Genomic DNA, 13344 nt, shown 5'->3' with positions numbered 1-13344 from the left:
GTGAATACTTGGATGAGTTAGATATTGCGAACAATTAGGCCTTGAGGGTCGTGGTAAGGTTTCTGCATTATAATGGCCCGTCCTTTGATGTTTCACTTTCAACGGATATAAAAACACCGTGTGCATATTTATGAAAAGCAAACGTTGCTGTGCTCAACCTTCGTAAATCCTGCTAAATCAACCGAAATACCCTGGTGTTTTTGTTTTAATTGGATACAGTCAAATTTGTTGGATTCACAGTGATCCACAATTAAATCCAAACATTTATTTCAACTTTTCTGGATTTTTGTGTGTATGTATGCAGGTTTTGATGTGGAAAGAGAGCCAACACAATGGACAGGACACGCCTACTGAGTGTTGCTGTCTGCCTTCTTGTCCTGGCAACTCTTTCATTTGCACAAGGTAACACCTCCTAACGATATTTGGCTGATCAGGTACGACCGGGTCGTCTTTTAAGATCGTTAAGTGTTTTTGTTTGAAGGTATATCTTTTCTTTTCTGAAGGATAAGTTTTCCCGGCTTTTATGCATCGGCTTTAAGTTATTATTCTTCGCAGGTCTGGTGTGATGACTAAACATGCTTTATTTCACGGCACTTGCTAGCTGACTTCTTCTTTTAATTAGGCTACTCTTAAATTCCTCAGAGCTCTTCTTTGTCGACTGTAATGTTGCTTTCCTCACGGCACGTCATTGCCGACTATATAACACGCACAACACCAGCTTCGCGCCTTACCCGTGGCACTTGTTATAATTATAGCCGCGTCCTGTACAAGACTCGTTCGAACGAGCCACGTCCCCGATGAATGCTGGCGGTGTTAACTTTTAGAATTATGGCAGTGCAAATCTTGTCCACGAACTGCACGCGCATTTCAAGTGGCTAAACGTACATGCAAATGAATCACTGCGTACTAATTGCCATTGGAATATGCACATAATATATTTCATGTACAAAGCCTGTTACATATAATTAATACACAATATGCAATGCATGCTGCCGTTAAAGGGGTACTGCGTCCTGAAATCCTCGCAAATGTCATGCTTTGGATTGTTTACTCATTCTTTTTCAAACATTCTGGTTGATAGAAACCAACCTAATGTCTTACCGTTCCCGAGAAAAGACAAAAAAAGAAACCAGTTGTTTACAATTACATAATCGGACACGACGGCGCACGCACACGTGTTTAGCGTCATTTTCATTTAATGTACGATACACGTTGTGTGTGTCTTATAAATTTACACACAGCACCAATGCACAAATACACATCCGTTTTTGGGGTCACAAAAATTGACGAAATAACACAAAACGCCAGTTTTCAAAGGATGGTTGTCAGGATGTCTATATCTTGCTTTTGAATGTTCTTTCCAATTAACATCATTTTGTTCAAACGCGTTTTGTAGCCCAATTGGGCACTATTCAGGACGAAAGACCCTTTTACCAGTACAGTTGCATTATGTTAACCACATAACATCCAAGCCAACCCTTGAAGAAACGTGAAGTTGTTTTTCAGCATGTAGCAAAGCTTGACCTTTACAGTGCATGTACTATACATGGATGCTGTCGCTGAATGTCTCGCTAATGTGCCTAGCACAGAAGAGAGACAGCAAGAAAACACCACTTTGTACATGCCATTTGTAGTGGTTATACCAAACTCACTACATTAAATTTAGTGCTTCAATTATTTACGAATTAACTTCATGTAATACAAATGTGTACACAGATGACAGACAATTAATTAAAAATTAAATTCCATGCATTTGCATTTGTGACAAGAATGATGAAGGGTTGTTCTAACCAAATTCGTGTGTTCTTCTAACCAAATTCGTGTATCCGTGCAGTACTAACTTTACCTCTTGCTTCAAAATCGGAACTTTGCAGGGACATCGCCACCAAAGATAACGGGACAGTCACCTTCCTATTATGTGGTATTACCAAAAGAGCCGACAGAAATCGAATGTGTGGCAGAAGGGAGTCCAGAGCCAACGTAAGTACCGCTAAATAAGCAGTGATACATGTGGGCAGTTCCAACCTTACGAACATTACATCACGGATCCTACACACAAGGATGAACGACTGTTCTGAGCTCCAGTACAAAATGCACTGAAAGGATTTATATGAAGCCCGGGAAGGGACAGGATGCAATCTTTTTTTTTTGTAATTTGCTTATTCGTTCCCACGAATTCCTAACTCGTTTCCCACGAATTACTAATTCGTTCGAACGAATTGCTAACTCGTTCGCACGAATTGCTATTTCGTTCGCACGAATTGCTATTTCGTTCGCACGAATTGCTATTTCGTTCGCTAAAATTCCTAATTCGTGGGAACGAATTGCTATTTCGTTCGCACGATTTCCTAATTCGTGGGAACGAATTGCTAACTTGTGCATCCGGGAACGCGTTAGTAATTCGTAGGAACGAGTTGGTAATTCGTGGGAACGAATTAGCAATTCGTGCGAACGAGTTAGCAATTCGTGCGAACGAAGTAGTAATTCGTGCGAACGAATTAGCAATTCGTGGGAAAGAATTAGTAATTCGTGCGAACGAATTAGTAATTCGTTCCAACGAATTACTAATTCGTGCGAACGAATTACTAATTCGTGCGAACGAATTAGCAAACTCCCCCCAAAAAAATTCCACCCTGTCCCTTCCCGGGCTTCATAGTATGACCTTAGTTTCTTTGGATGCGTAATAACGGGCCTTAATTCATGTTAACATGTAAATCGTCAACACATGGCCCCTTCATAAAATCTCGTTTAAGCCCGTAAGATCTCAAGACGCTCCTTGAGCTCCGATTGCGATAGAAAGATCGTTAGAGAAGTACAGCATATACTTTCTTAAAGGCTGTAAGAAGGTGAATATGCGTGATTTCCAAGGTATGAACATATATTTCACCCATTTGGAAGACTTTTATTTCATCATTTGGACATCGCAAATGTTCCACGCGTGGCATTTTGTTTGTTTTTCGGGTGACATCTGAAACGGAACTATACATAAAACTGTAAGCAAAACCACTCCTTGGGAACAGATACACTTGTCACACAATTATTAATAAACAAATACACAATTACTAATAAACAAATACTCCAGGATATAACCGATGGTATTGTACAGTTTTTGTCTTCATAAATGAAATATTTATCCGGTGAAAAGCGTCAAATGTGACATCTTTTTCGATCAGTTTTTTGCACATTTCATTTTATTTCTTTTTTCATACAAAATGCCGCCTTTTTTCCAGCGGGTGAAATTGTTTTGTTTTTATTTTTTAAATGTGTGTGTATATGAAAACAGGTGATACAAAATGCCGCCTTCCAGTTGGTGGGATTGCTTTAATTTTTTAAGATTTTGTGTGAGTACGAAAACAAGTGTTTGTTTTTATTAATATTTTCCCTCATTTGATATTAATAAGATTCACACTGAGAACACCATTTACCCAAATCTCGTTTTTAATTAGGCTTTCATCAACAAGTTATCAGAAAATGTGGTCCCGAACCGAAAAAGAAAATGCGACATTTCATAGTTCATTTCAAAGATGTAGTTATCACTTGTTAGAGTTCAGTAATAAAGGGCAAAAATGAAAGATCATGAATATTCAAACAAATAATTAGCTTATCAGAAGTTAGACACCAGATCGAGCGTAAAAGCCCTGCAAATTTGAAAGCCTCCGTGAGCAGTGTAGTGAAGCGATTATTGTCTGGGTCTTTGTAGACACCAGCATTCATGGTATTCCCTCATGTATACGGTCATTCTTGTGTGTGGGATCCGTTATTACATTCAGAGTCCACAGAACAATATCAAATAGAAAGATATAGTTATAGTTAATAAAGAAAATTTGACTTAGTTGGCACAGCTCTAGCTCACACCTTAGTGTATAAGCTCTGTAAACAACCGTTTCGGTGGTTCCGTATTTGGCCTTAGGTTTTGAATTTCAGTAAGCATTGATAAAACTCCGTAAAGCTCCTTGCGAGAATTAAATGAAATATTGTATGTAGGTGTTGTGGTAGATATAGCTTCAATATATAAATTAAAAAAAACATCCATGACGTTATACACAAAGCTGCTTTAATGTAAAGGAAACATCGAGTTTTTCTTGCAACGTTGGTACAGTTATACCTGTGTGTGTCTGAATTCTAAAATCTGCTTCACTCACGTGGTCAAATACTGAATCATGGCATTCTTATTTTTCTGTATTATTAATATAAGGTTTAAAAATTGTCTTTGCCTAAAAAAAATTAAAAAACAGCATACTTGCATTTCGCATGCTAAAAAGAAAACGCCGAAATGACAATCAACAATTCATAAGTTTAGACCAAACAAGTTTGACCAAACAACTACAGTCCACTTTACAACCATGTCAACTTTGCACAGAATTGCCCATGTTCACGAGTAAACATTGTACCATGTGTAATGGCCGATTCATACTCGTCGCGAAATCGAAAGCGAACTCGGTTTTGTGACGTCATGGCAAGTATTCGCACTGCCAATGCGTAAACATTGAACATGATTGCAACTCGGGCTAATTTTGCAGCGAACGTTTCATGACGTCAAAATTCGCTTCGCATTCGGATGCGCATGAAGTGTGAACTGAGCTCAACGGCAAAAAAAAGTACACGAAAGAGTTTTTTGGCCGCAAAGAAATATGTACAAAGTTTGAGTATTTTATCGCAAGTTTATGAGCTGAAAACTTTGCAATGAGTGTAATTAAGGGCAGTGACATAAATGCACAGGGGTACAACTTCAAGAAGACATTTTCGTGACAGAAGATGCAGATCACATTAATTCCTCGATCATCCCCAGCATGTCATGAGAATGGATGCATCATGTGCAAGTAAAAATACGAGAGAGTCATTTTTCTTTAAAGTGTAAGTCAACTAGTGTCATTCACATTAATGTGTGAGCACTGTAAAATGTTTTGTTGTGCGCCTACACAGGTACCACTGGCAGAAAGACGGTGCAGATTTGGAAATCACAGGCGTGTATGCCCTTAATGGAGGCAACTTACAAGTACGACGGCCGACTGAAGCGACCAATGGGATATACAGATGTTACGCCATCAATGCGTATGGGGTGGCCATGTCGAACAAGATCGACTTCCAGATCGCCTGTAAGTATAGGTCTCGTTATCTGTTCTGGTGGTACCCGTAGTTAAAACAGATCTGGCTGGACAACACTCCTCTTTTCGGATAAATCAGTAAAGTTCCTTAGCATTCCGACATGTGAAGGACGTAAGTAACTAGATCAGCATCTGACGGTTTTATGAATTAGTCCCCACCCAGAAAACACATAATGCTGTGATAACATTTTTGTAAAGTTGTACCGATGTTATATCTATAACATTCAAAAATTACGTTTTAATGACTATATAGAAACATCATAACATACATGTATACACAAACATTTGAAAAAAAAAGTGATTTACTATGCCTCAAATTTGACCTTTTATCAGGTATATTACAACGATACTATCAAAACGTTATTACCAAATGTTTTTAAAAAGCTTTATGGAGGACATTTCATGACATATACAAAAATGATTTAAAAACGTAATTAAAATGACTCAAATTTAACGTTTTATCAGGTATGTTAAAGCGATAGTATCAAAACGTTTTTACCAAATGTTTTAAAAAGATTGATCGATGAAATATCATGATACTATACAAAAACATTTTAATTACGTGATTTAAATGCCTCGTGTAAGACGTTTTATCTAGTATGTTAAAGCGATATTATAAAAACGTTGTTACCAAATCTTTTTATAAAGATTTATGGAGGTATTACACTCAGACACGAATACATGTACAATCAAAACATCATTAACCAAAATATTGGATTTGCCGCAGCCTGAATGTGTTTATTAAATCTTTATGCCAAATCAAAGCATGTTTTGTTTTCCGTTTTACCATACGCACCACCAACATAAATAGACGGCCAGATACCAGTCTTTCATTGCTGAAATCTTTTGGGCAAACTGGCTCTTACAAACCATTGGGCTGATCAGGCCCACCGAACCTGGGGTATATAACCGGGCCCCCACTCCGGATCCACTTTAAACCGTACCTGTGGTAATAACGGTCCCCCACTCCGAAAACCACCTGTGGTATATCCACGCCCCTTCTAAATTGCTCCGAAATTGATGGGACACTTGTAAAAACTTTTAAAGTAATTTCCTTAATTGAAACACAAAGTTCGCTGGCATAAATAACTGGAATGCTTCGCGGTCGGAACCGACTTCGTGGAAGCAAACCCTAGCCGGCACAGGCTGGGTTATTGTTGTAAAGGTTTGGAATTAAACAATTATAAATCAATGTCAGCACATTTCACGGGACAGGCTCAGCGACCCTGGAATATGGCTTGCCGAACCCTGTCCCACGACCACAGTCGGCGCCACCCGCGCACTAGGGCGCGGCCCAAGGGACGAAGGACAGCCACCCCAAAGCGAGCAGTCCAGGGAAATGAAAATGTAGTCATCTTTAATAATAAAAACTACGCAAAAGACCATGTATGCAAGACTGCAGGTTGTCCCTAAATAACTGAGTACCTTCCAGGGACAAATGAACTCCATCAAAGTGGAAAAGCTGAGAAGGACACGTACGTCTCAAATTGAGGATGATGTAAAATGTACGCATTCAATCTGTAAGCCATAGCCCTGGCCCATTTATTCAATGTGAGTCGTTTTTATTGATACTGGCATTGGACTGTGCGCCGTAATAAAAGAGCCTTGGTAGAATATCGGACCAAACCAGGCAGACAGATGGATAACGAGTCCTGAACTCTTCCATGAGTAACCTAATACGCTGGCGCATACAAAAAGTATCAATGGAAACAAGGTCATTAGTACCTAGGTGCATTATTACGACCGTAGGAGCTATGCCATGAGCCATAGCATCAAGGCGGCTTAACAGTGGAAGAAAATTGCCTATCCCTGCCCCCACCTTTTCCCATCCAGTGTATTTGTGCCTCGCAATCCAGGTTCTTCCGAGCTCTGCGAATAATAGAATCACCCACGATCCAAACTGTATCTGTACATAGTGATAAAATTAAAATAGAAATTTTCGCGGCATGACCATGCAGTTACTCCAGGAAAATGAGACTGCGGAATTGTTGTACAGGTATAGGTGTTAACCGCATCCGAACGCTAACGACCGATATTTTGGAATTGCAGTTAGGGGCCCTGAAAGTTGCGGTCGTAACGCAATAAACTTGTGGAATGCCCGCACGGGACAGATACAAGAAACCTCTAGTTGGGTCTGGAAATTATTTACTTTGGAAAATAGCCTACAACTGATTGATAAGTTGCTATAGTAGAAGAGACTTTATAGACCCAGTAATGAAAAAATACCATAAATTAACAAATGACTCCAAACGTCTCTGGTAAAACATTGGTAGATCGGTGTGTAGGAAAATTTAGAAATCTTTTCAATCCGACCGATACTTGGGCGATAATAAGGCGATAATTGTCGGTTACTGACTGAGATGGAAAACGGGGAGAGGAGTCATGGACAATTCCGCACTCGGCGCGGCCTGTCGAAAACGATCCATCTGGAAACGTGATAGAAAGTCAGCAATAACATTGAATCGACCGGGAACATGGACCGCCTTGAAAGAAATATTATGGCATAGACACTGACAGACGAATGAACGGACTAGCTGCATAAGTTTGTCACATCGCGACGATTGCTTGTTAATAATATGAATGTAGTGAAACTCGGTGTGGAGTCGAGGTTCAGGGGTGATGATTCAATCACATCAAATTTATTAGTCGTTTCTGCTCCCATTCATCACAAAAAAACCTAGTAATCAAATACATTAAAAATAAATCAATATAAACTCACATAACTTCACATACATGTGAATGTATCCCATTAATCACAATACATATGAGTACAAGTAATAAATTAACCCTAGAAAATTACATAGTCCAACCCATACAAAGAACTCCATTGCAAATACAACAGCCTTCCCACATTAACATACATGTATGACATGTGACCTCTGACCCGGTCGGCGTCTTGGAAGTTACACTTTCGTTGATAGTAAAACCACCAAAATAACATGAAAATAATTCAATTTGTCCCATACCAGCCAGTGCACGGGCTCCAGGGCTGTCTCTCCTCCCTTTGGTGTCTAGCAATACATTCCAGCCATCGGCTGTCAGGCTAAATTGGTCTGATAATAGTTGCTAAAGCAAGCTTTCTGCAGCTGTCAGAAACGCAGACCTCGGAGACAGTGCCCGCCAAACCCGCTTACGTAAACAGTTGTTTAGTATTAAGGCGCACACGATAAAAACATCATCTGCTCTATCCTACATTCACATATTTTACAATATCAGAAATTTACTTCTGAGAATACAGCACTTCATGAGAGATAGAACCCCTTAGTTATCTATTATCGTCAAAATATCCCCTTACTTGGCTGATGAACGTACTATTTCTATATCCTCATAACCCCTCAACAAATTCGCGGAAGTTTGACCAGTTAACTTAAACAGCGCCCTCATTTGACCTAACGGGCAAAGCAAATAAATAATTTCTAATCACTACATCTCTCCCCTTCTTTTGGTGATCTACTCCTGGAGATCAATTTAGGAAAACACTTTTTTTAAAAACAGCAATAAAATGGGATCAGTTAACAAGAAAACATAATGCGACCAATCTGGCTCTGTTTACATACATTGTTATAACTCTAAAACCATACTATCTGTTGAGCTGTCTGACCCATCATTTTAACGCTCATTACATTTTCTTTCATTAAAGCACAAAAATGTTAATTTTGGCAGGGTATAACTTAAACGGCCCTCCGTCGTGACGGGTCTCATATACAATATAAATATACCCTTCTTTCCAAAATCTTAACTGAACTTTTATAGCAATACTCAAACTTTGAGTTAGGACAAACACATCGTCACTCCTAGCAACGTCAAACAAGTTACTATAATCACAGAATCCTGAATTCAAAAAACTTGATCAACTGTCTGAGGGTTCTCTCATAGTGAGCCATGCCTGCAGGGTTCAGATGCACACCATCCAGGATGTACTCAGGGTTCTTTAAGGCCCGGTGTTTCCACACCCACCATCTATCTTCTACAAATGTGGAACCCTCCAACAACCTGTTAAATGCTTCAACCCTTGCATTAAATTCATCAAGTGAGACTTGTGAGCTTCGCATGGCCCCAGTGCGGGCCAGCACAGGCAAAAATACAATAGCCTCAGGTTTGATATTCCACCTAGGAAATTCGTTAATAAGATTGCATAAGGAGGCATGCACCATCCCAGGTTGATTTTCTCTTGCACAGAGATCATTAGTTCCTAAGTCGAGGACCAGCACCTTTGGTGATATCATACCAAGTGGTCTCAAATACCGTCGAGGGTTTTTCTCTATTCGGTCTATAGTGAGACCCCCTTCCCCCAGACACTTAATCTCGTACGTTCCACCTGACAAAGCTACATAAAAAGATCCTCTCCTTTTATTAAGGCGTTTAACAAAACTATGTCCAAATAGCACAAAACTCATAGTAAATACAACATGAATAAAAAGGAGAGCCAACCTGGGCCCCTACATATAGGAAATATACCAGTTACCTAACTTGACTCTGTCATCTGACATTGTGAAAATTAAGCTGCGACGACATCGTACGAATGAGCAGCGCTGGATCTGGTCGGTCTTAAGAGAACCGGATACCCTAGCCTTCTCCCAAAACGTTCCAGACCCCCAGCGACACCCATCCACCAACTGATGTCGTCACCTCACAGTAAACACAAGATTCTATCAAATTCAAAGCAATGCTGACCGGGGAAGTCGACATGGGTTTCGGTGTACCCCCTTTGTCACCCTTTCGGATCTTCTTAGTGGAACAGAAGAGCTTGAGCCAGTGACTTGAGCTGGCTCCCCTACTTTTCCACTCCCTACTTCCCTAGAGCCATTAGCTGGAGGCCGGCCTGGCAAGCAACCCGTGTCAGACACGACAACATCACATAATGAATCCTCCTCGGACTCTTCCCCACTGTCAGACTCCGGTTCTGCTAAAGGGTCTAGTAGTAAATATTTCCTATTTACTGTCTTCTGTTCGCCTCCCTTAGCCGGTCGAATGGAACACACATCCCCTTGCTGATTTACCCATACCACGATATACGGATCGCTCTCGTATTTATTTTGAATTTTGTGACGGCCCCCAAATGCACATCTGCGCATGAGTACCTGCGAGCCTGGTACAACTGGTTTCACTGCTGTGCGCCCCCTAGCATCGTATGCTGCCTTGTTTTGACTTGCCCTCTTAGCAACTTTATCCCTCACAATTTCCGAGGCACGGTTCAACATCTGAGATTGCTCCCTAACAAATTCTTGTCCCCAATCTGAGTCAGTTCTGCCCAACATTTGATCCAGAGGGATCAGTGGTTCTCTTCCGAACATCAGGGTATACGGTTCAATGCCAGTTGCTGTATGGGGGGTAGCATTATATACAAAAACTAAATGGGAAACAAGGTCAGGCCATTTGTGCCTGTCTTGCTCATCGAGGGATTTAATCAATCCGAACAGTGTACGATTAAAACGCTCTGCTTGCGCGTTTCCCTCCGGATGATAGGGTGTGGTACGGGATTTTCTAATCCCGTACAATGAACATAATTCCCTCACGATTTCTCCCTCAAAATTGCGTCCCTGATCGCTGTGAAGTCTACTGGGTATCCCAAATTTGGTGAACCACTGGTCCCTAAGGACTTTCGCTACAGTAACAGCCAACTGGTCCCTACAGGGTGCAGCCTGTGAAAACTTGGTATAAACATCCGTCATGATGAGGATGTCTTCGTAACCCCCACGGCCCCTGTCCACTTTGACAAAATCCACCGCCAATATTTCGAGTGGTCGGAATGCCATTAGATGCCTCATTGGGACTCTAGGTTGTGGCTGTGAAGCCTTAGCAATTATACACAGTTTGCAGCGGTTTACATGACGACGGACATCCGCCGTCATTCGAGGCCAGTACACTCTCCTCCTCAGTAAAGAGCAGGTACGGGTCACCCCTTGGTGACCCCAGCCATCATGACAACCTTTCATTATCCTAAGCTGCAGACATTTGGGTAGGAGAATTTGGAAAATCTCCCCAAGTACAGGGTCCATCACCCTCCGGCACAGAACACCATTCCTTTCAACAAACCTAGGCCACTGTCCAAGCCACAGTTTCAACTCTGGTGAAGTAGTAAACTCACAAGGCATTACCTCTCCCGGGGTCCACCTTTTGTCCCACAGTTCCCACACCAACCCCAGCTCTGGGTCATCCCTTTGGAGGGATGCCATTTGTTCCGATGACCACGACGGAAACAACCCTGGGGGACCAGCAGTTCCTGGAGGAGCGTCTCCACCAGACTGCGTAACAGTGGCTGCATTTGCAGCAACATGGATTGGAACTGCACAAGAGTGGACCTTGCTCTGCATGATTGTCTCTACCTCTGCAGTGCTCTGACTAGGATAGCGACTAAGCGCGTCCGCGCACCGGTTACTACGACCCGAGCGAAACTTCACATCGAAATTGAATGCAGCTAATTGCGCCACCCAGCGCAATTCACTTGCCCCTAACTTGGCGGTTTGCAGATGTGCGAGTGGATTATTGTCTGTGAGTATGGTAAAGGGCACCCCCAAGAGATGGTCCCTAAACTTACCCACGACAGCCCACTTTAGAGCCAGTAATTCTAATTTGAATGAGCTATAGTCTGGGTAATTAGCCTCCGCCCCCCTCAGACCACGGCTGGCATATGCAACAGGGTGTCTTTTTCCTTCTAAATCGTCTTGTGCCAAACATGCACCCAAACCCTGTAGAGAAGCATCAACTTCGAGAACAAATGCACGTGAGAAATCTGGATATGCAAGCACTGGGGCCTGAGTGAGGGCCAACTTGAGCGAGTCAAAGGCTCCCTGTGCTTCAGTGCTCCACTCAAACTTTCGGACACTTTTCCGCACTTTCCCTTTACACTGAACTGGAGGTATTATTGCATGTAGCGGTGCTGCCAAACGGGAGAAGTTTAGGACGAATCTCCTATAGTACCCTGCAAGCCCCAAAAAGGATCGCAGCTGCTCTGCATTCTGTGGCACAGGCCAGTCCCTAATCTTTTGGATTTTGTCATTGTCCACCAATATTCCCTGGCTGTTTACCACATGGCCCAAAAATGAAACATGATCCTGGAGAAACTGACATTTCTTGCCCTTTATTTTCAACCCAAACTCCCCAATGCGTGTGAACACCTTGTCCAACCTTTGAAGGTGCTCTTCAAAAGTGGACGAGTACACAAGTATATGATCCAAGTAAATGAGGAGCTCTGACAAGTTCATGTCCCCAAGACACATCTCCATCACTCGTTGGAACGTTCCAGGGGCATTGACTAGCCCGAATGGCATACGGGTAAACTCGAACAGTCCGAAAGGTACCCTGAATGCAGTCTCCTCCACGGACTTGGGATCCATAACTACCTGGTGGTAGCCATGAGCCAAATCCATGGAGGAGAAATACTTCGCACCTTGGAGTGCCTCCAGGGACTCTTCTATGCGGGGGAGGGGGAACGAATCGCGCACCGTTTTTGCATTTAAGCGCCTGTAATCAATGCATAATCGCAGGCTCCCATCTTTTTTCGAACAAGTACAATCGGGCTCGCATATGGGCTCGCACTGCGCTTTATGATGCCCTGATCTAGTAGTCGTTGCAGGAGTTCCCTCACTTCCTGCAAATCCCTGGGTGGAATCCTACGGTAAGGCTGGCCAATGGGTATGTTGTCTACAGTACGAATTACATGAGGTATCGTATCACAACAGCCTACATCATACTGGTGTTTAGAGAATTTTGTGTCATGTTTCTGCACTAGCCGCACCAACTGCTCTTTCTGATTTTCATCCAAACTACAAGAAGCAAAGGTTAATCCTGGGGGTAACTGGTATTGGGTTCCATCCCTAAACACAAAAGTCTCTTGTGAGGAAGGTTCTGATGTGTCCACTGACACATCAGACTTGGGCGTGGGCCCAACCTCAACATGGTCACTACCTACGTCTTCAACCAAAACTTCATGCACAGATACCTGTAATGCACTTATCTCTTCCTCCAGCCCAATTTGTTCAGAGGATACCACAGTAGCTTGTGCCAACTTTGTGTGGGGAGGAATAACCAATGCCTGGGTCCCAAGATTAGCAACTAGAATATTTACAAAGCGACCATCAGTAATCCCACAAGAATTGTATACCCTAAGGGTTGGGGAAACGTTTGTTGTTCCTTCGCTCCCCTCATTTATTTCTCCACTCTCTGTCAAATGACTATCCACAAGAATCATTTTGTCTCTGAAATCCTCAACTGGGGCTCTAATCTGGCATTTAATGGT

The 13344-nt window shown here is 42.1% G+C and overlaps 1 protein-coding gene and 1 long non-coding RNA gene across 2 annotated transcripts in view; one reads left to right on the top strand and one right to left on the bottom strand.

The window, feature by feature from the left end:
• Positions 1-307: 307 nt before the first annotated feature.
• The window catches only part of LOC119726531 (neuronal cell adhesion molecule-like), a 90870-nt gene continuing 77833 nt past the window's right edge, over positions 308-13344 (top strand). Inside the window, exons 1-3 of the mRNA XM_038198260.1 lie at positions 308-402; positions 1875-1980; positions 4924-5096. Of these exons, the coding sequence (XP_038054188.1) occupies positions 333-402; positions 1875-1980; positions 4924-5096 (349 nt within the window). The 5' untranslated portion in view covers positions 308-332. The remainder of the gene's footprint in view (positions 403-1874; positions 1981-4923; positions 5097-13344) is intronic.
• On the bottom strand, positions 7704-8102 carry LOC119726533. The gene is made up of 2 exons (XR_005270835.1): positions 8072-8102; positions 7704-7782 (listed from the first exon to the last, which is right to left on the bottom strand). It is a non-coding gene; the product is annotated as an uncharacterized LOC119726533 (long non-coding RNA).

This window comes from Patiria miniata, unplaced genomic scaffold, assembly GCF_015706575.1.
Source record: "Patiria miniata isolate m_02_andy unplaced genomic scaffold, ASM1570657v1 HiC_scaffold_2, whole genome shotgun sequence".
In the NCBI taxonomy this organism is placed as follows: Eukaryota; Metazoa; Echinodermata; class Asteroidea; order Valvatida; family Asterinidae; genus Patiria; species Patiria miniata.
This window is presented reverse-complemented; position numbering and strand designations above follow the sequence as displayed.